Source organism: Bos mutus, chromosome 9, assembly GCF_027580195.1.
Source record: "Bos mutus isolate GX-2022 chromosome 9, NWIPB_WYAK_1.1, whole genome shotgun sequence".
NCBI classification, from domain to species: domain Eukaryota; kingdom Metazoa; phylum Chordata; class Mammalia; order Artiodactyla; family Bovidae; genus Bos; species Bos mutus.
The window spans coordinates 44766222-44790312 of record NC_091625.1 but is presented as its reverse complement, the minus strand read 5'-3'; the positions used below and the strand labels follow the sequence as shown (position 1 = coordinate 44790312).

The 24091-nt window shown below is 42.9% G+C and overlaps 1 protein-coding gene across 1 annotated transcript in view; it reads right to left on the bottom strand.

Annotated features, from left to right (window-relative positions):
• The window catches only part of PREP (prolyl endopeptidase), a 129757-nt gene that overhangs the window by 28609 nt on the left and 77057 nt on the right, over positions 1 to 24091 (bottom strand). The window contains exon 10 of the mRNA XM_070376537.1: positions 21516 to 21619. Coding sequence (XP_070232638.1) covers positions 21516 to 21619 — 104 coding nt within the window. The remainder of the gene's footprint in view (positions 1 to 21515; positions 21620 to 24091) is intronic.

The window sequence follows — 24091 nt, the reverse complement described above, 5'->3', positions numbered from 1 at the left end:
TTTTCACAGAAATGGAAAAAAAATCCAAAATTTGTATGGAGCTACAAAAGACCTGAATAGCTAAAGCAATCTTGAGAAAGAACAAAGCTGGAGGCAATCGTATGTCCAGATCTCAAACTACATTATATAGCTATAGTAATCAAAACAGTATGGAACTGGCCTAAAAACACACATAGATCAGTGTAACAGAACAGAGAACCCAGAAATAAATTCATGCTCATATAGTCAACTAATTTATAACAAAGGAGCCAAGAATATACAATAAAGGACAGTCTCTTCAATAAATGGTTTGGGAAAACTGGACAGCCACATGCAGAAGAAAATGAAAATGGACTACTATCTTACACTCTAAACCAGAATTAACTCAAAATAAAGACTTCACCATCATACCTGAAGCCATAAAGCTTCCAGAAGAAAACATAGATGTAAGTTTCCTGACATGACTCTTGATGATGATTTTTTTTAATATGACACCAAAAGCAAAAGGAACAAAAGTGAAAATAAGTAAGTGGGACTACATCAAGCCAAAAAGCTTCTGCACAGCAAAGGAAACCTTCAACAAAGGGAAAAGCAACCTACTGAATGAGGGAAAATAACTGTAAATCATGTACATGATAAGGGGCTACTCTCCAAAATATGTAAAAAACTCATACAACTCAATAGCAAAACCCAAATAATCCAATTAAAAAATGGGAAGAAGATCTGGATAGACATTTTTTTTTGTTTCAAAGAAAACATACAGATGGCCAACAGGTACATGAAAAGATGCTCAACACCATTAACTGTCAGGGAAATGAAAATCAAAACAATGGGATGTCACTTTACTTGTTAGAATGGCTATTATCAAAAACACAAGAAATAACAAGTGTTGGCAAGGATGTGGAGAAAGGGAACTCTTGTGTACTGTTGGTAGAAATATAAACTTATGAAAAATGATATGGAAGTTCCTCAAAAAATTAAAAATAGAACTACCATATCATGTAGCAATTCCACTTCTGAGTATTTATCTGAAGAAAGTGAAAATACTAATTTAAAAAGATATATGTACCCCTATGCCAAGATATGGAAACAGCCTAAGTGTCCATCAACAGATAAATGAACAAAGAAATTGTGAGATACACACACACACACACACATACACACACAGGGGGAATATGATTCAACTATAAAAAGGAACGAATCTTGCCACAACATGTATGGACCTTGAGGACAGTATGCTAAGTGAAATAACTCATACAGAGAAAGACAAATACCATATGATCTGTTATCAAAGAGATCTAAGAAAACAAAAATTAAGCTCACAGCTTCAGAGAACAGACTGGTGGTTGCCAGAGGTGGGGGGGTGGGAGAAATGGGTGAACTATTTTGTTTTGCTTTTAAATAAATTGAATACAAATTTAAAAACAAACAAATAGCAATCTGGCATTAAAATGCTTATAAGCTGAGAAGTAATAAAACAGAAATTAACTCTGGTTGAGGTACTTTAGAGACTGTATAAGCATATACAAGGGACCCCAAACTTACAACTGATTACTGATGAAAATATTTAACATCTGACATTTTCCTATTTGTAGCTGTTAATCTATTAATTTAGTAATGCCATGGTAGGTGAGCTTTATGGCTCTTGAACTGTTTGGTTCTGGTAATTGACTCATGAGATCGCACCTGCATCATAAGCACTCAACAAGAATGCTTGAAATCCATTTCAAATCCTCATTAACTCACACCTACAGCAGACCACTTATTTATTTTATTGCACTAGAAAAATAAAATTAATAACCAATGTTGAAAAGGCAAACTCCCGCCAGACTGTTCAGTAATAGAGCAGAAAAGAACTGCATAGCTTAACAATTTGTGGCTGGCAGTTATGCATCCTTAAAAGTGTGAACTATTAATATTAAAGAGAGATAGATGTTAAAGAGGAGAAAAGGGAGTGTTGTTTTTGCAGTCAAGCAGTTTGCAGAGGCAGGGGTGGATGTGGGGTGGGGGATGGAATAACCTGCACAAAGCCAAGGGTGGTCCTCAATCAAGGACAGTGTTGGCAGAAGCCCCAGAACCAGGAAGCTGGCACAACAGCCCAATTATCATTTTTTGTTTGTACATCCCGGGAGAAACTGAGATACAGCACAACACTGTGAAGAACAAATGCACACAAAATAATTCTGTTGCAGAAAAATGAATGACCGGAATACTGAAAAGGTGAATTTGGAAGTAAAATCCACGAGCACAAAGACATTTATGCAAGTTTCTGTTGGATACATCCAATACTGCTATTACACTCTGATCTACTTCTTCCTCGAGTCTCTCAGACAATACAAATGTAGATCACCAAAACAGGCCCCTCAGGTGAGTAAGAGGCAAAAAACAAACAAACAAACCATCATGGATGATTTCGTGTTGCCTAAAAAACAATCCTTAGGAAGCTCAGAGCACAGTGCATTTCACTCCCCCACTGGGACGTGTGGGGTCAGCAGTAGACTCGCGCTGGCCTGGGCGGGCTGTAAAGAGACGGTTAATTAGAAGGAACAGATCAGAGGTTTAGAGGAGCATGACAAACAGCTACTCTCACCAGGGGCCAGAAACAAGGAAGGAAGAAAAACGAAGGCAAATCACAAAGTTCAGAAATCCTACTGTGAAGAGACAAGCACCAATTCTTCTTTGCTTTCGGTTCTAAACGTGGCCGTATGAACTGTTTTGTATCTGTGCAGCACAACAGTAGCAAAAATCTGTATCAGTGAAACTGTCTATAATTTTTTTTTTCTTGATGGCTATGAAATGCTTCTCACTACCTTATATACCCCAGCACTACCATAGAAGAATGATCTTGTCTATTCATTTTAAAATGTGGAAATGATATATCTTTGATTACACACACAAACACACATACACCTTTTCATTATCACCCATTATCAAGGCCATGAAAATCGAAGTCTAACAAAAAGGAAAGCTTAAGATGGATAACTGAATCATATTCATGGAAGATCTAGAAAAGAACATCATGTTGTACTGATGACAGATGCCAGGTAGGATGCTGGATGGGGAACATTTGATGGTTATGAAGCATCAGGGCTGTGTGTGCAGAAAAGTTGGTTATGAAGCCTGCATGCTGAGTGTAAAAATTTAGTGAGCTCTGTGTAATGTCTCTACTGCCTAGTAATTAACACACAAAGCCCAAAACTCGTCAGAGACCCCTCACTCCTCTGGAAGCCGCGGCGCTTACAGGCTCCACTCACAGCCTCTCCGGGCCACTGCTACCTGACTGCGGCTGCCTGCTCTCACCACCAGATAGATGCTCACGGGCCATCCCGACACTGCCCAACCCATGGCCACTCTGCTTTCCTACAAGACCACATCGTTTTCTTGGGAACTTTTCCACCGTGATGCAAGCTTTCCTGGCTCCTCTTCCCTACCTCCCCCACCTCCTGTCCGATAAACCTTAAAGCGCCCTTGAAACTTTGCTCCTCTTGTCCCTTCTAGGCACACTGCTGGGGTGCTCAAGCTGAGTCCATGGGTTCATCCACCACCCCACGCTGGCCCTTGTGCCTCTGCCTGACTCCTGACACTAATTCTCTGAGCAGCTGGCAGATGCCCCATGTACATCTGGCACAGGCCCTGTGAAAGGCTCCCCAGGATAAAAACCTCACCCATGTGGGTGCACACCAGACCCTGAAGGGTTTGGGCCCATCTCTTTTTCCAGGCTCATCTCGTGTGTCTGGGCTCCAGCTGTGGTGCTGAAGACACCTGTGCTGTGGATGAGCTCTCCTCCCTCCAGCACCCTTCTCCTCTGCCCACAGTTCCTTTCCAGGAAGCCTTCTTCCCAGGAACAGTTTCAATGCTCCCCCTCTGGGCTGCCACCGCACCTGCAATCAACTGAAATCAGACTGCTAAAACTCTTTGAATACATCCCCATTTCTCTAGTAAACTGTCTTATATTCCCAGCACTGCCGGATACATGATAGTTGCTTAATAAATGTTTGGGGAACAATTATTTTTATTTACTGAAGCAAACTATTCACTTAATCACTCCTAGATATTCACTACAATTCTTCACTAGAAAATTCTGTTTTATTTAAGTCAGCATTAGTAAAATTGTCTTAAGCATCCTTCGGCTTTTCTCTGAGGCACAGGGTCTTCTGGGACCTCGCATAGACTAACACAGGATGGAAAGACCTTATAGAAACCACATACACGAGTCAATAAAAATGCTGAGAAGTGAAAAAGGAAAGGTAAACTGAATGCATGAAATAAGAGGCTGCTTCAGAAAACAAGCTAAAAGAGCCAAAACCACTTAAAGAAAATTTAGCTTCCAAAATCTGGAAAGGTAATTAAAAAGAAATCCAAAGTAATCACAAACCCTCATAAAACAACAAGGAATGGGTCAAGTGAATTTACACGTTGGTGGAATTGCTTTCTTTATTGCCCAACTTGTCTAAAAGATTCACAGACATTTGTAAGCAGGCAACAACAACACAATGAATGTGTGCTAGGAAAATATAAAGAAAAATTTACTTTGATGCTCTAAGAGGGAGAGGCAGTGATATTTCCTGCTTTGTCGCAGACTATGACCCAAAATATTCTTAAAGATTAGCTCAGGCAGAAAATTTCACAGCAGTACAAATGGTAGTAAATATTCATTTTCTGACATTATTTATTGGTTCTGAATGGAGAGAACCAATTATCATAGGAGAGGAGAGCAGGACGGTCCAACACAGAAACTTTACACAAAGGAAATGTTCCAATTGTGTAGGTTTCTGGCCGTGATAACTAGATAACTGAACACTGCTTCATCTATCGTGGCCTCTCTCATTCATTTGTCAAGTATTTATATGTATCTACTCTGGGCTCTGTGGACACAGCAGTGGGGAAAACCACTTTCTTAAGAGAAATGAACACAGGAACAGATGAAAAGATCACGTCAGCTGGGGGGCAGTGCAGTGGAGAAGGAACAGGCCAGACCTGGGACCAGGAGAAGGAGAGCCGCTGTCTTACATGGGATGGAGGTGGATGGGGTCTCTCATCAGTTCTGTGAGGCTGAATGAGGGACTGGGGAGGGGAGGAGCGTTGGGGGCCGGGATGGGAATGCATACACACACAAGCCAAGCGAGGGGCTGGTCTGACAGCATCTGAGCGGACGAAGAGGAGAGAGCAGAGGCCGTGCCGTGGGGGTCTGTGGGCATTATAATCATAAGGGACATATTTAATAAGAAACTATGTTAACCTGTGTAACAATAGCAAAGAGTCACCTTTCTTGACCACTGATTGCAGCACTGGCTGCCCTGCCTGCTCACACTGACCCCAGCCAGGAATTCTGCTCAAAGTGGTACCAGTAATAGCATCAGTCATTCAGCCAAGCTGATACCACCCCGAACACTCAATCCTGTTGGGTAACATGTTCACCTCAAGGGAAGACTCTGGCTAGATTACACTTGCATTCTCCCACTGATGAAAGGTGCCATGTTAGGGGCAATCCAGCAGAGTTTCGTCTCCCACAGATGCCCCCTGCCACTGGCCAGCCCAGTGGCCGCTGTGGAGAGAACAGCCACGGAGGGGCTCCAGCTCTAGGGGTGGGTGGGCAGGGAGAAGGAAGAGGCCTGAGGTTAGGACAAAAAGGCAGGGGGCAAAGAAGGGCTGGAGTGAATGGAATGAAAAATTAAGGAGAAAGAGGACAGGCCAGTGCCTGGTGACGCTGCAAGGCAACTGAGGGGGTCACGAGTTGCCGCCAGCCCCTGGCTGCTTCCCTGCCTGGGCCCAGCGTCATCCTGCCCTCCTCTCAAAGACCCTGGCATCCAAGAACTGTGGGCCCAATCCAAGTTCCTGGATATAAATGAGTCCACAGAGGAGCAATGGAGACCCAGGAGCTACAGGCAGAATTGTGAGAGGCCCAATGGGAAGCAGAGACTAGTGAGATAAGGCTGCACAGCTCGGACTGCAGTTACCAGCAGCTCAGGCCATGGAGAAGCTTGGATTGGAAGTTCTATATGTTCTTTATTAAGTAAAGTAGGAAAATAAACATTACTTTAAAAACAGTGTGGAACTTCTCTGGGCAGTTCAATGGTTAGCACTTCACCTTCCAATGCAAGAGGGGTGGGTTTGATCCCTGGTCAGGGAGCCAAAAAGCCAAAATAGAAAACAGAAGCAATATTGTAACAAATTCAATAAAGACTTTAAAAATGGTCCACATTTTAAAAATCTTAAAATAATAAAACAGTGTGCTCAGGATACAATCTCTCCTACAATTTTGAGTCCAGCAGAGAAAACAGTAAAGGTCCTTAGAGGAAAAAAAGGTGACCAATCACTAGGTTTTCCAGAGTTGTTTGGATTTCTGAAGAAAATATTTGGGAAAAAGGAAAACTTAAAAAAAACGGAATGGATTTCTAGTTGATAGCATGTTAGGTGTGTAGTCAAAGGATGAGGCTGGATGCATGGAGGCCTGCTCTGCCCTCGCTGGGGAGGAAAGTGTGGTGTCCTCTGCAGGATGAGTCCCCTGCTCTATTCTTTCTCCTCACAGCACACAGAAGGTAGCCTTGGCTGTCTGCCACTCTGAGGTTGGTCTGTCCTCAGGACATGGTGCTGGCCAACAGTCTGTGGCTGGAGTGGGAGGTAACACTTGTAGACAAAAGCAATCTGGCCATTACAGCATGGCCCAGCATGTGTGTGATACATGTCCCCTCTGTGCCACAGGGACAGCCATGCTTTGGGTGGGGAGGCTCTCCAGGCAGTGTCTGCAGGGAGCCCAGGCTGTCACTTGACAGCAGGAGATTTCCTGAGATTCTGGAGGGCCCTGTTCCCTGCAATGGTCTAGCCTATCCCTGTTGATAGAGAAAGGAGCAATTAGGAAGGAATACATTCGTCATTGGTAGAAAATCCTAACACACGGTATGTGAGTCTTTCCACTCCTAAACTGAATATATAAAAAATGCACATTTTTCAAAATTTTAAAACTACTTTTTTGAGTTGAAACTCAAAAATTGTTTAGAAAAAAAGAAAAAGGTGAGAAGATGTGGAATTTGGGGCCTAAGGGGGTCTCACAGAAGGAAAGTGGGGAGCTGGTACTGGGAGTCGCCATTCTAAAGCCCCCAGGCACTCTCACACATGTGCTCTCATCCTTGCCTCCTGGTGGAACAGAGGAAACCTCTCTCCTTCTGGGAAGGCCAGTCCCCCACCAGGGCTTGGGATCACCTCACCTCCTCAAGAACTCGGCTCCTTTGGTGGTTCCCTTCCTACTGGAGCCAACCCATCGACACACCAGAATAGTCTGGTTTCTCCCACCTTAATAACATGTCACTGACCACCACCTCAAGCCACTGGACTTCTCAAGACCATATACACATGGTTCTGCATTTCCTCTCCTCTCATACCTTCTCCCTGGTCCTTAATTCACTGCCATGAAAACTATACAAGGCTCTGTTGAGTCCTGTCCCCAGGGCCACAGAGGCGGAGTCCAGAATCAGGGACATCTCTGAGGCTGACTGAGCCCCTTTGTAACCGTTGCCTCAATAATCACTCTGATAATCACTAACAAGCTTCTTGACTCCCAATTAGACAAAGACGCCCACTTCAGTAAGCACTCTACAGCACCCCAAGCAATCACCTAACACCAACCTTCCAGCAGGAATTTCCTTTGTCTTGAGGCTATAAAAATTGGCTATTAACCCACAAAAACTGTTGACTCTCCCTGGCCTGTCAGGAGTTGTCGGTCTGCTGCACTTGCAGTGCCCACTTTATCTCTGCTCTTTGTTCTTAATAAACTCACTCCTTTCTGCAATACTCTGTGTCTGGAAATTATTTTCCAACCTGTGCTTGGACTGCCTCAACAGGCTCTGTTTGCAAATGTCTTAAAAAATTAAAAGCTAATTTTTTTGATTGATTTGCTTTTTAAGCACAGCAGTACAAGTTATTCTACAGAAAGAAAATGACAAATTTGAAAAAGTAGACTAGAGAAGGAGAAAGAGAGTGGAAAGATATGAACCACGGCTATTAAAAGTCAGAGATGTTCAGTTAGCCTATCAGGGATTATTTTTCCCCAAAAAACTTTTTAAACATTTAAACTTTTAAAGCATTATATTTTAGACATTTAAAATGTAAGGATTGTTGCAATTAAGAAAGTAATGCAATACAAAGTAACATGACAACAGAACTAATCCCCCAATCCCTCAATAACACCCACCCCCTAAGAAATCAATACTAAGTCTTCTTCAATTTACAATGGGGCTATATCCTGATAAACCCATCATAAACTGAAAACATTGTAAACTGAAATGCATTTAATATACCTAGCCTACCAAACATCATACATTAGCCCAACCTACCTTAAACATGCTTAACTTATACATTAGCCTACAGTTGGGCAAAATCATCTACCACAAAGTCTATTTTACAATAGGGCTGAATACCTCATATAATATATTGAGTACTATACTGAAAGTAGAAATCAGAATGGCTGTATGGGTATAGCATGGTTGTAAGTGCATTGGTTGTTTAGCCCATGATCACCCAACTGCCTGGAGCTGAGGCTCTCTGCCTCTGCCCAGCATCACATGGGAATATCCTACTGCACATCACTAGCCCAGGAAAAGCTCAAAATTAAAAATACAGTTTCTACCGAATGTGTATCACTTTCACAGCATCATCTAGTCAAACCATCGCAAGTCGGGGACCACCTGCATATGAACACCATATATGTCCTGTCTCCTCTTTCTCAATACACCCTCGCCAGCCACTATTCTGAACCCACTGCTCACTGCAAGTGCTCCTGTCAGGATTATTAGTGAACCCAGCTCGTCAAATCCAAGAACTCCTCTTTCTTCCTTATTGACCAACTAAGCACACCATATTGCCCGCCACCCCCACCTTTCCATCTTCTCTCCTTGGCTTCCTGGTCTACCTGGTCCACAGTCTGCTAGCTTTCCTGCACCTCTGGCTGCTTCTTCTCCAGCTCTTCGCTGGCTCTTCCTCCTCTAATTAATCCCTAGATGTGGGGCTCCTCAGGGCTCAGCTGTGAGCCTTCTCCACTCTTGACATGTTCTTTCATGTGATCCAGTTCCTGCCCTGGATTTAACCAGCATACTAATGCTGAAGGTGCCCATATTTATCACTCCGAGCCTTTGACCATAAGACCCAAGTATCTAACGCCATACCTGACATCATCACCCAGATGAAAAGGTAACAACAGGCCCCAAACAGTTTTCCTTTCAAACACGTCCTCCCCAACCCACTGCCAACAACTTGATACATGATACCAGCTGCACAGATTTGAAATTTCAGAGTCATCCTCGATGTGTCCCTTACTCTCTCCCCTACACATGCAATCCCTGTGTCTTGTTCAGTCTACTTCCCAGGTGTATTCCAAACACACTTTCCCCATGTCCCAAGTCTACACTTTAGTCCAGGCCACCTTGTCTCCTACCTGGTCTATTGTTGTGTGTGTGTGTTAGTTGCTCAGTCATGTCCAACTCTTTGCAATCCCAGGGACTGTAGCCCACCAGACTCTTCTGTTTGTGAAATTCTCCAGGCAAGAATACTGGAGTAGGGTGCCATCTCTTCTCCAGGGGAATCATCCTGACTCAAGATCAACCCTGGGTCTCCTGCATTGCAGGCAGATTCTTTACTGTCTGAGCCATTTACAACTGTCTATCAGCTCTCTCTATGTCCGCAACTGCTCTTCGAATCTATTCTCCATAAAACATAACATGGTTTTCTTAAATCAGAACATATCACTTTCCAGTTAAAAAAAAAACCCTATAGAGACTCCCACCACACTTGGGATCCCAAACAAACTTCTAACATGGCCACAAAGCCCTGCCCTCCCTCACACCCATCACCCATTCTCCTCCACTCACCACAGCCCAGCCTTCTCTTAGGTCCTCTTTGAAGGCAACTGATTTTTACTCAGACCCTTTGCTTTAACATGCTGGGCTCTTCTCTCATTTTCATGTGATTAGTTCCCTCTTAGCTTTTACGTTCCCACTTAAATAAAACTCAAGGGAACTATTGTTGATGATTCAATTCACACTGGGCACATCTGTCATTCCCAGCAAGTCACTGTTTATTTCATTCACAGCCCTTGTTCCAACTTGCAACGTTCACATTTATTTTCTGTTTACTTGCTTTTGCCCTTTTTCCACATACGAGTGAAGACCACATCTCTGCAGCTCGCTGCCACATTCTCAGTGTTTAGCCCAATGTGAGGCACACAGTAAATCCTTAATATGTATAGCAACTGCATAAATGCACATGGTTCTGCCCTACCCTACCTCTACCAGTCAATGCAGACCAAGAATTTCTGATGCAAGGTGAGGAGGAGACCTGCTGAGTCGTATATGAACTTGTAAAGGTGTAAAAGTCTAGACGAGTGAGTGGAAGCAGTTCTGGCAAAACCCCTTAACACTCCCTGTCCTTCCTTATTCTGAAGAGTCTGAGTCACGGATCAAAGTCGGTGCTTCTAACACAGCCAGATCTGCAGATTCTCAAACATACCAGCCACCGTTTAGAGTATTTATACTTTTCTCTAATCTTTTCCAAATATTTAAATTAACTATATTCACATTAAATTCTAGAGCTGAACTAGACATGCTGTGCAAAACAGAGAAGCTGAGGGTCTAGATGTAAGCAGCATGTACATAATGGTTTATACTTAACCCCACAGGGTTTTCTGTTTGAGATTTCATTTCAGAATTACCCACTACCTTAACCGGGATCAAAGAGTATATTCTCTGCTTAAAAACATGTCTGTATTCATCTTAACATCTATATTTACATACATATGTACACAAATGAAGGCAGCTGGAGGCAAGGAGGAACAAGGCATTAACCATTACTTAGCAGATTCAACTAGCAGATGATTTTTAAATGCATAAGAACATGGGCTGCATTTATCAATACAGCCTGAGTATCTACTCTTTCTTTTGAGACATGAGCCAAGGTCAATGATTAGATTTTTCTAGGCTCTTAATAAAGCCACAATGTTTTACATCAATTTCTACATGAAGACCTAGAACTACTGACCTGAGGGCAATCAACTGCTGAGTTGTGGCATCCTGATCAGACAGGCGGACGCAGCTGCTCAGAGGCTCAAGAGCACTGCAGAATCGGAGACCTGGCTTAAGCACCAGTTATGCCACCGGGTGACTTGGAACAACGCATCTAACTTCCCTATACCACAGGCTGCTCATCCAGAAAACTGAGATCATGATGGCATCTATCTCCAAGGATGGTTCTTCTCTAAAGAAGTGAGATGATGCACAGAGAACCCTGGCATGGAGATGGGCACGTTGTGTGCGCACACTCATGCTGTGTGTTCAAGCACCAGCTGAATATCCATCCCCTCTCCCTGCGTTTTGCTTTTGACTGAGTCCCCAAAAGCAAGGAAGCTGCTATGGAGGAGTTGGGACTTGGGTGAATACTGAAAATGTGTAGAGTTTCTGAGAACAGAGTTTAAAAAGAAAAGTAAGTGGCACCAGAATGGAGCACAGAGGAGGAGAGCCAGGCAGAAGCAAGTTTGAGAATGGTGGTCAGGGTTGTTTGGGAAGTGAGCCTGAGTGGTGCGGGGACTCGGGGTGGGGAGGTTGTGCCTCTGTGAGCCGGATGAAGGCGGGCACCAAGAGTTGGGAGAGGAGCTCACGCTTGACACTGACCAGGAACCTGCGTATGCATCCTTGCCTAATAGCTCACGATGCCTTCCACTTCACAATACTTTACCATCGCGTTTATCACAATGACAACACTTCCAATCCACTTCTTACATCGAGTCAGCACTCTTTTTGCCTCTGCTTTCACACAGAGTATTTTTATCATTTAATAGGCCCCATAAAGGTCTACAAAGTGCTCACTAGATCGTCACATGATGTAGAAACATACTTTTAGATGTAAGAAAGCTTAGGGATTTAGAGGGCTTTTAGGATAATTTGTTTATTTTAAAGGTGAAAAACAAACCCCAACCAAGTATAGAGACAGCAAAAACAACTTATTCTCGTAACAAAATGCACAGGATTAGCACAGCTTTGGAGTTCTGTGTTCTAGTCTTGGCTGTCAATTACTGATAGTGTGACCTTTGCTGAAACACTTAGCAGACTGAGCTTCAGTTTCCTCATCTTTATTATTATTATTGTTTGGCATACCGTGTAGCATGTGGGATTTTAGTTTCTGACCAGGGATCGAACATGCGCCCCCTTAACAGTGGAAGCACAGAGTCTTAACTACTGGACCCCCAGAGAAGCCCCCTTAGTTTCCTCATCTTTAAAATGAGAGGGTTCATACAGATGAACCCTAATGTATGTGCAATTTGTCCAGAGCCCAAAAGCAGTAGTGGAAAAACAGAGCACCTAGGAAAAAGCAAGAGAAGCTGTGAGATTTGGGACCTAATACCTCCCCAAGGCTGATTCGTGCCGTGCTTCCGTTTCAAAGAGCAGGCCTCTGAGGATGGCCTGTGTCTATGTCCTTTGCAAGAGTGGTGCGGGTAGAAAGATGACTCTAGCACAGAACAAAACACCCGGAGAGCCAGCTGTACACTTACTTAGCCTTATCATTTCAGAGACAGTCTCACAGTTCATCTTCATTTAATGCTCAGATAGTCTCACCCAACCTTTCTATGACTTCTGCTAAAGTTAGGACAAGTTTTCAGGAACGGCAAATACTCACGTTCTAGAGGCAATATTAAATGCCTTTCTTTATGGGAGAGAAAAGCCTCTTGAGAAGGTGCTTCTGTGTCTGAAGTGTGTGATTTCTACTGTTCACAATGATAGTATTTGAAAATTCAACTTTTGTGGGGTCTTAGTTTTTTCAATGGGATCCTGAAATTTAGATACCTGGCCACCAGGTGGTGTGTGGACTCCTTGGTCTCAGGGTCCAAACCAAGTTTCTGCTGAAGGCCTGTTTTGCCTTCTGTGGCCCATTGCTAGGTGTCCTCGAATATCCATTCCTCCCACTTCCTTGATAATAAGGCCCAAATTTTTACCTGGCACACCTTTTCTGGGAATAAAACTACATCTTTAAACCTCCTTGTGCTAGGAGTATGTTTTCACCAATAAAATGAAAGCGGACATTCTGGCAAACATGCTTATAAGACACTCTCCTCCTGATCATCCTTCTTCTTCCCTATTGCTGCCTTCATGCTGGCTGGAAAGTGGATGCAACATGGCTGGAACCCCTGCAGCCTTCTAGGACCATGAGGAGATGGCGGGGAAGAAGCCATGATATAGCAGCAAGACAAAAAGAGCTTGGACTCCGTACACCTTAGACACCAAGTCATTCCTGGACTCATTTCCCCTGCACTTCCTTTATGTGAGAGGGAAAAATAAACATCTCTCTCCTTTAAGCCATGGTTATTTTTTACTTTTTCTCCTTTTGTTCACAGCTGAATACCGTTTGAGTAACACACCTTGAGATTCATTCAGATTCATTTCTAAAAACAGAACTAATTATTAAACTAGCCTAAGATAAGCACCATTAGCACACATACTATTCAGAGATGAGAACTAAACTACTGATACAGTTCTAATAAGAATGAAGTGACTTTCTACCTTGTTTTTAAAGGATAATGAAATATAACAACATTCTTTTCCCAAGATAGTTTTCTAGCAAGGGGTAAGAGCTAACTGTTAGCTGCGAGTAACTTGAAATCAGTAGCAGCAAAGCTTAGCAACTTGCAGCTTTTACGGATCTCAAAAGTCATGACTCTTGGAACAATTTAAACAAAATTTAATCTATTTAAATGGCTTTATTAACTACAATAGCAAACTCAGATCTATAGATAATGAACAAATCTCCACTGAGTACAGTTGTCACCTATGGTGATGAGTTTATGGACACCGTAATCTCTGACAATTATGGCTTCAATTGCAGTGATATTATTAAAGAATAATAAACTTAGTCCATCATCTAGAAATGAATCTAAGACACAAAAATTAAAATCACCTTGTGATTTTCCAACACCTGTTTAACTCATTAACATCTCATCAAAATAAGGTGAAAAAATTTCCATGTCAAGTCACCGCAGCATCCCCAGGAGAGCCAAGGCCTCCCTTCCCAGGCTGTCAATCACCAGGCAGGGGTTTAGCTGCTTTCCCAGTTCTTATCTCATCGCAGGCCTATTTCCTCCAAGCAAAGTTCAGAGAAACTGAGGAAGGTGGGCAGAGGTCTGGGTTGCCTCGAGCTGTTTTACACCTTGCCAAAGGAGGCCCTGCAGGAGGCTCAATGGATCTCTCTAGGCCTGTCTGGTCACTCAATTCTCAAGGCCACCTTGTGATTTTTACTCTAAGTGGACTACATATTCTCAGGCTGCTGCAAAACAATGTTCTTCTTCAAAACATGGAAGAACACTTCTTTACAAGTGGTCTGGAGACTGCAGCAACCACACACTGGGGCCCTATAACCTATTTCTCTGTTTTAAGATAGCAAGAGAACAAAAGCTCTTATCATCTTTTACAGTTAAACTATTTTAACACAGCTGCTATCTAAAGATGAAACAGATACAAACATATGCCCTCTGCATATGAATATTATGATCTTAATCTAGAATGGCTGTGAGACAAAGAGAATTCTAAAGAAACACAGGAATCTGTTTATGCAAGAATATGTCTCTGTGAAGTGTAATATAAAAAAATAACATGAAAGCTTTAGGCACAAAATTGCCAAGAACAACTGACTCAATTTAAAGCGATTTCCTAATCATATGCAAGCACCATATTCTCTCAAAAGGTTCTTTTAGAAAATATTCCCCCATTCACTCTTAACATGTTCTGAAGATTTCCGACCTATCCTTAACTGTGAGAACGCAGCAATATAGAAAAACGTTACCATTAGTTCAGCAGTCAGCAGCCCAAGGATGTGGATGAGTCAAAAACTGCATGTGCTGTGCACTCAGCACAGAAGTCAATGAGCTAAATTAAAACACTAATTAATGTTCTGAGGATTCATGTTTGTTGAATGGCAAGGCCTGTAGGCCAGTTGTTCAGTGGCTCAGTCATGTCCAACTCTTTGCAACCCCATGAACTGCTTCCAGGCCAGGCTTCCCTATCCTTCACTATCTCTTGGAACTTGCTCAAACTCACATCTGTTGAGTCAGTGATGCCACCCAACCATCTCGCCCTGTCGTCCCCTTCTCCTCCTGCCTTCAATCTTTCCCAGCAAACTCCAGGAGTTGGTGATGGACAGAGAAGTCTGGTGTGCTGCAGTCCATGGGATCGCAAAGAGTCAGACACGACTGAGTGACTGAACTGTAGACCAGTAACTTACTTTGCCAACAAAGGTCCGTCTAGTCAAGGCTATGGTTTTTCCAGTGGTCATGTATGGATGTGAGAGTTGGACTGTGAAGAAAGCTGAGTGCTGAAGAATTGTTGCTTTTGAACTGTGGTGTTGGAGAAGACTCTTGAGAGTCCCTTGGACTGCAAGGAGATCCAACCAGTCCATTCTAAAGGAGATCAGTCCTGAGTATTCTTTGGAAGGAATGATGCTAAAGCTGAAACTCCAATACTTTGGCCACCTCATGCGAAGAGTTGACTCATTGGAAAAGACTCTGATGCTGGGAGGGATTGGGGGCAAGAGAAGGGGACGACAGAGGATGAGATGGCTGGATGGCATCACCGACTCAATGGACATGAGTTTGAGTGAATTCTGGGAGTTGGTGATGGACAGGGAGGCCTGGGGTGCTGCAGTTCATGGGGTCTCAAAAAGTCAGACACAACTGAGCGACTGAACTGAACTATAAATTACTATCAAGGTTACAAAAATCTAGACTAAAGAAAAATAACTCCACTCCTTCTACCCCAAGGCATCTTGGAAAACCCAAAGAATCATCTAATTTTAATTTTCTAATCATCTAATTTTTCATCTAATTTTAAAAATCAGCTTCTGGTCAGTTATAAAGCAAATCACCTTTGGGATGTTCTTGATGTTTCACATGCAGTATTGTAGGTAAACCTCAGAAGCATAAAATTCCTCAGTTTAAGAGGACAGGACTCAAGGTAATACAATCTGTGTTAAATACTTGTAATCCTTACTATTTCTGTACTCTGTTGATCTAGGTTTGCTATTGCCCCATAAAATGGAATCTTCCTTCTAATTTATTCTTTTATAACATGTGGAAACTGTTGTCAACGGAGTTGATTCAGAGAATACTGAGTTCACTGTTCTTTTTCAGGTCTACAAATTTTGACTTTCACTTTAGAAGGAGAAAAGACACTCTTTCAGCTGTCAAAAATTTTTGGCTGAACAAAAACGAGACACTGAGAAACCAAAAAGTGCATTTTTGCTACACTGCATCCTTTGTCATGCCATGTTCAGCCACAGTGCAAACACTATTTTATCCACAAAAAAGAGCTGTTAGAGGCAGCCCTACTGCACAGGATGCTGAGGGCAGGACTCCTTTCTTCTTGAACTTACTGTGAAATTATGAAATTAAACTGCTACGAAAAGGTAGAGGCTCTCTGAAAGAAGAACTGTGGTGAAATTGTTCAGGAGGCCCAGCAGGGGCCTGGGGCTTACAAAAGCAGCCATCTCTCAAGGCCCAACCCAGGTTCCACCTCTCCCAGGAAGAATCCCTGGGCATCCCGGCCAGGATATCAGAGTACCGACAGAAACTTTCACCTTTCCCCTGATTGCTCTGATAACATCTTGGGGCATCTGACCTTTCAGAGCTCTGTGTCTCAGCTTTCCAGCCTGACTGCAAACTTTCCAGGGACAGTGCCTGTGTCTGGAACTTCTCTGGATTCAACAGTACCACCTGGCATTGCACATCACATAAGTACTTATTGACAGACTAAATGTTCCTATTTCTTCCCTTCAGTTTAAAATGAAGCATACTACTAATCATAAATATAGACAAGATTCTTTTCATATCCAAACCTTTGTTATTAATGTAATTTCTAATGCTCAGTATTTCCTTTTTAAAGACATGTGAACAGATGTTCTAACCAATATTAGATAGTGGTCATGTCATTCATAATAAAAAGAGGAAAAAAGATCTAGTCAGCAGCTATGATAAACCTATCTAAAACTTAATTTTTATATGTACCACAGACTGGAAGAGAAAGTTTTTCCAGGATCTGATTTTCACAATTGTATTTTCTATACAGATGAAATTTCTCCCACAGCTGTGGTCAGGCCTGGGTAAAGACTATATAGTAGCTATGTTCTGTGTATGTCAGCAAAACAGGACACTCCCATCCTACATCCCCCCACCACCATTCAAGATCTCTGGTCCTGAATGAAAGCACATCACACAAAGAACAGCCCTGTGGCTGGTTTAGCCATGTGTTTCTCTGACGCTCCTTTTTCTCTCTCCTTCACTTAGTACATCTTACAAGCTACACCACCAGTGAACATGCACGTCTGTGACCACCATTAACCACACTGACTAACCATGCAGGGGAATCTGGGCAGCATTTGCTTCAAAATGATAATGTACATAAAATGTAAGAAGGAGTAACAATGAGCCCAGGGAATTTTCTTTTAAAATCACATACAGAATAAATACAAACACCAGGGTCATGCAAAATCAAAAGCAGCACTACCCGGAAGTAATTGAAAACAAAAAATGAATCTTTTCCCTACACCCCCAAATGCTGTGGTTTCTATTATACACTATGAGGATTTTTCCCACTCATGCACAAACCCTTCTCTAGAGCCTGCTTTTACAGGCTGGTCATTGTTGGCAACTCTGCTGAGAGCCTGATCACAATGTAAGCACAGATGTCACACTCACATTTCCTGTCAAAGCTCTGCTGTGTATACCTGGGCTAAGCCACTGCAAAATGAACTTTCAGTCTATGGTACTGTGAGATATCGTAGTACATTCCAAAGCCACCTTTACCCAAAAAAAGAAATCTATTTAAATAACTCAGTGCAATATATATGATGTGTATAATCAACAAATTAAAGTCTCCTGATGGCATTATACTAGAGAGATTATACCTTCATAAAAATTATAAAAGCAATGTGTTCTCTCTAATTACTCAGTTACTATCCCCTTAAATACATCCCACGAATCTTTTCATCTTTTTTCCCCCTACTGCACTTGTACAAATAAAAGCTTCTAAGTATTTCAGTAGCTTAACGTTAGGGGAATTTTGTGATGTGGAAAGCCGCACACAGAGGACTTTGGTGCCTTTTCCAATGGCACCCGACCAGCATCTCCCGAGCGTACTTCCTCCCCAGTTTAATCTGGAAATCTCAGGTTGCTGTGCCCAGGGCTGAGGGATTTCTACTCCACACAAGCATGTGCTTGGCTGTAAAGTTTTATCTTTTCCTTTATATCTGAAAACAACACATATTAGGTTGTAACTAGTTTCTTTGTGTACCATCTGTAAAGAATAGAAAAAAACAGCTACTTGAGAGGAAAAACAACTCCAACCATCCTCCCCGAGAAGCAAGAGCCACTTTCCTATAAGAAGCTGCCTTCGAGGCAGCTGTCATGATCACAGGTCCCTCCTGCCTGCCACAAACTCCACAATTACTCACTTTGGCATGAGTTGTGGGGAGCAGAAAAGAGAAATTAAAAAAAAAAATACAGACCTGAGGGGCTTCACAGCAGAGATGAAGAGAAGATGAGGGCTGAGGCGAGGGATGTCTCATGGGCAACAGTGCCCAATCCTAGAGCAGGCACGAGGGGACAGTCACTTCTTGCTGCCCGGGAATCCTTTGCATTACTGATGGGAGAAGCGCTGTCTTGCACCACACACACACACACACACACACACACACACACACACACAGACCCTCCCCCCTCCACTGCCCTGAGGATGTCCAGGCAAGGACTAGAAGCAGTTCCTGAGAAGGCCAAATGTTACAGCTGACAGGCACGCAATTTCCACACACAGAGAAAATGAAAAACAGCAAGGCATGACAGCCTAAAAGTGATGTTAAAAGTCTAATGCAGGACTAGGGTGAATTAATGAACCATACAAGCACTAGACTGGGGCTATCGGCCCCTAAAAGATCTCTCTCCAGGCAACGGCTCACCTTGAAAATGAAAGAAGCCAAACAAGCTATGGAAACCTAAAAGTCTGCCATATTACTTCTAACACTTTTTGAAAAAAAAAAACCTGATTACATTCTACATGAAAGTGCTAAGTCTCTCAGTCATGTCTGACTTTTTGTAACCCTATGGACTAGAGCTCACCAGGTTCCTCTGTCCATGGGATTCTCTAGGCAAGAATACTGGAGTGGGTTGCCATGCCCTTCTCCAGGGGATCTTCCCTACCCAGGGATGAAATCCAGGTCTCCTGCATTACAGGCAGATTCTTTACTGACTGAGCCCTATGTGCCAGACCCTTAATATGGGCAGACCTTGGAGACACGGTAGATTCAGTTCCAGACTCCCACAGTAAAGCAAGTGTCAAAATAAAGCGAGTCAGATGAATTTTCTGTTTTCCCTGTGCATAGAAAAGTTACATTTGCACATACTGTCATCTATTCAGTGTCATGTACGGTTAAGAAAGCTGGACTGTAAAGAAGGCAGAATGCCAAAGAACTGATGCCTTCAAACTGTCGTGCTGGAGAAGACTTCTGAAAGTTCCTTGGACAGCAAGGAAATCAAACCAGTCAATTTTAATGGCGATCGACCCTGAATATTCACTGGAAGGACTGATGCTGAAGCTGAAGCTCCAGTATTTTGGTCATCTGATGCACACAGACGACTTACTGGAAAAGTTCCTGATGCTGGGAAAGATCGAGGGCAGAAGGAGAAGAGGGGGTCAGAGGATGAGATGGCTGGATGGCATCACTGATGCAATGAACATGAACTTAGGCAATCTCTAGGAGATGGTGAGGGACAGGGAGGCCTGGCATGCTGCAGTTCAGGGGGTCACAGAGAGCTGGACATGACTGCACAACTAAACAACAACAATATTCAGTGTGCAACAACATTAAGTCTAAAACAACACTGTACATACCTTAAAGAATATTTAATTGCTAGAAAATGCTAACCATCATTTGAGCCTTCTGTGAGTCACAATCTTTCTTGCAATAACAACACGAAGAGCACAGATCATAACAAATATAGCAATAATGAAATAGTTTGAAATTCTACAAGAATTACCAAAATGTGACACAGACACATGAAATAGTCAAATACTGTCGGAAAAATGGCACCAATAGATATGCTCGATGCAGAACTGCCACAAACCTTCAATTTGTAAAAAAAAAAAAAAAAAAAAAGAAACACGGTATCTGCAAAGCACAATGAAGCAAAGAACAATAAAACGAGGTATGCCTTTATATATCATCTCACATATCCTGCAGGAATTTTATCATATCATAATCCTGCAGGAATCCTGCAAAATGGGTACTATCTGTTTTACAGCTGAAAAAACTGGCAAAAAAGTTAAATGACTCATCCTATGTCAACCAAGATGTATCAATCAATACATGCAGACTTCAGGCTTCGAGCTGACAGAGCTTGAAGACAAAGGCCCTAGACCTCTATTGAGAATGCTCTCTGACTTTATAAGTACTATTTATATAGATCAAGGATCAGCAAACTTTGTCCTGGAGGGCCAAGTACTAAGCACGTTAGCCTTCGTGGGCCACAGTCTCTGCTGCACTGTTAAAGCATTAAGGCGGCCACAGACACTATGTGAACAAACATGGCTATTCTCCAAAAACCCAGAGGCCAGTATGTTGACTCCTGATATAGAAGAGGGGCTGGCAATCCGCAGCCCTGGGCCAGATTCAGCTGGCCAAACAGTTTTATCTTTGATCTAGATCTAGTCCGTCATCTAGACTTCTCTTAGACGGGTGAAGGGCAATTCACCCTGTTAAAATGATGCTCTAGTTTCACAGAAACGTTCTCAGGGTATCCAGTGCTCTTTTTTTTTTTTTCTAATATTCCTTTGGAAACAACACTCTGAATCCTAACCTGGGTCTCTGTAGTCCAGGCCCCCTGGTAGGAGAGTCCTGATGAAACACCTGGTACCTGACAGGTGACTGGTCATTGCAAAGGAACAGAGTCATTTTGCATCATTTGTCAATGAGTGATTTGGTTTCTGGGAGACTCAGTACCTGTGGGCCACTGAGAAAACAAAAAAAATGGAGATTCTTAACCTGAAAGGATGGTGACCAGAGACTGAGCTTGCCGCGCATGACAATTAAACAATTAATTCATCCATTCTAATATTTTATTGAGCGCTCACCCTGTGCCAGGCAGACATACGGATGAACTTCAGACTGCAAAGACTGCCTTCTAGCACTTGAGTGAATACTTCATGTAGAGAAAATCTGTTATTACTTATCACACCACGAGACCTGAGCCAGAAAACAATCCACTTTGAAGCAAGCAGACAAACTGTGTTTCTTTGATCCCCCAGACAAGGGACTCTGGCGGAAGAGTGGCAGAATCTGTAAACTCCAAGAGGGCAGGGACCTCGCTGGGCTCAATGCCTAGAAGCAGCAGGTGTTTCCAAGTATTTGTGGCCGGTGTTGCTGTGGGTTACCTCTATAGCTGCTGACAAACTGGGGTGTGCGCAGCCTGGCCTGAAAGTCAGATTTTTAAACTCACGTTGTCAAGATAAAAAACCCCCTACCTGGACTGTCTGGTAATCGGAAGCGTCAATTCCTTTCACAGTCACCTCTCGGAAGACTCTGGGCTCCAGTTCCTCTTTGGTCAGATCACAGTGATAAATGATACCTAGAAGGAAATGGAAGTCTTAGTTCAGTCCATAAACTCACTAGATACAAGAGGGGCAAGGATCACAAAGCACAGTCACTGCAGAAAGAGACTGCACAACAGCCTGGCATGTGGACTATGTAATGCTGCATAAGTGTTCACACTTCATCATCGCCATCACATGTGGTCTTCTTTTTTACAACAGTCACCTCTGTATCATTTTAGAAGATTCTAATGCATTCCAGGACTAAGAGCACAGGTAAAACCTAACTGCAGAAACATAACAGGTCTTTCCCGACACCAGGTCACTTAGGAGTACAGGTCAAAGAAGATGGGACACTTCATGTAGGGTTATTTCACCTGAGCAGGGATGAAGACGGAAAACTCAAATGATGTGCCCAAAGTCAACAGCCAATCGAGGTCTCTTGATGGGAACTCTGGGACTATTGCTTCCTCACACCCACCCCTCTGTGGACACACAGGTGCAATCAGGGACCAAAGACAGCCTTTCAGGGGAGTCTTTCAGAGTTGCCTTTAAAGTTCTGACTATCCAAGTGCACATTACACATTGATGAATACACAATGAACTTTTAGTTATTTTAACCACTAATTAAAATTCCATTTCCTTAATTTAATGCTGCTGCTGCTGCTGCTAAGTCGCTTCAGTCGTGTCCGACTCTGTGCGACCCCATAGAGGGCAGCCCACCAGGCTCCCCTGTCCCTGGGATTTTCCAGGCAAGGATACTGGAGTGGGTTGCCTTTTCTTCCTCCAATGCATGAGAGTGAAAAGTGAAAGTGAAGTCACTCAGTTGTTCCCGACCCCATGGACTGCAGCCTACCAGGCTCCTCCATCCATGGGATTTTTCAGGCAAGAGTACTGGAGTGGGGTGCCATTGCCTTCTCTGAATTTAATGCTACTACATTCTAATATTTAATATCTAAATCAAAGGGACTTCCCTGGTGGTCCAGTAGATAAAAATTTGCCTTGCAATGCCAGGGACATAGGTTTGATCCCTGGTCCAGGAGGATCCCACATGGCGTGGAGCAACTAAGCCTGTGCACCACAACTACGGAGCTCCCACACCACAGCTACTGAAGCCTGCACGCCCCAGAGCCTGTGCTCTGCAGTAAGAAGCCTGCGTACTGCAACTAGAGAGCAGCCCCCATTCTCCATAATGAGAGGAAGCCCAGGGGCAGCAACGAAGACCCATCACAGTCCCCAAAATAAAATAAGTAAAACTGAACAACAAAAAAGAACTAAACCAAAGAAACAATAAGTAAGATAAATCATTACTGTTTGAAAACAACAACACTGCTATCGTTTATGAAACAGAATTAGTCATCCAGAGTGGCTGGTGTGGAAACAGCCCTCCCACATAATACTTTAAACATACACTGTCAGTATATGAAAAATCAATTTAGAGATCCTGATACTTGCTGCAAAACCAGAAACTAAGCAGTTACTCCCACAGGGTACATTCAAACGGATTGATCATGTGATAAAATGGCAGCGTGCTTTCTTTGCAACTCCTCTGTGTATGAACTTCACTCACAGCTGCGAAACAGCACTCTGCTCCCCACTGGCAAAGAGCAATATGTTTAGATACTTTAACAAAAAGACTGTTAATCCCCATGAATGTTATCACAATTCCCATGCTTACAAATTATTTTAAGGTTTATAATATAATCATACAATGTATGATTAACACTGACAGTGGGGAGATGCCTCACAGGACTGAAGTACTGGCTTTCTTAGTCAAAGCTGTATTTGGATATTTGTTGGAATATATCCTTATACATAAAATATTTTCAGACTACATATCCGGGCATACATTCTAAATTACCAGACACACTGAGTACTGTACTTGCCCAGATAAATGTAGTCTTGAGGGCAAAGGCTATCTTCACATATATGTTAATTTTTGAAAAGCTTCATTAGTACCTGCCCCACTTCCTCAAAACACCAAAAGCATCTCCATCCTCAAAAAAAAAAAAAATCCAAACCACCCGACAATGACAACGGGACTGCAGAACAAGCATGAACCATTTAAGCCCTGGACTCACCCCAGCATCACTGTTACCTGAGCTATAGTGAATCACAAAGGATGGGGAGCCAGGATTCCCAGCTCTAACCACCAACCAGTTCCTGGGGCAGTGCCCTGAGATAAGTCACCAAAGTACTAGAATGAAATTTCTCAAGTGAAAGACAGTGAGTAGGAAACACACTCTAAATGCCTGTTTATCTAGAAAAATCAAGACATCAAAGCCTCTAGTAGAAGGATGAAATTATACAACATGGGCTGGCTCCTGTTGGGAGAAAGGGTGCCAAGTGCCTGATCTCTGTTCTTCTGTTTGGGGCAGAAGTGGCACTTTGGAGGAGGCTGGGTTACACCTAAAGGTACCAGTGCTTACTTTACTTGATGGACATTTTCTATTTTCAGATCCATCTGGGTCAGTCCAGGTGAGCCCACTGCAGAATCACGTTGTAACGTG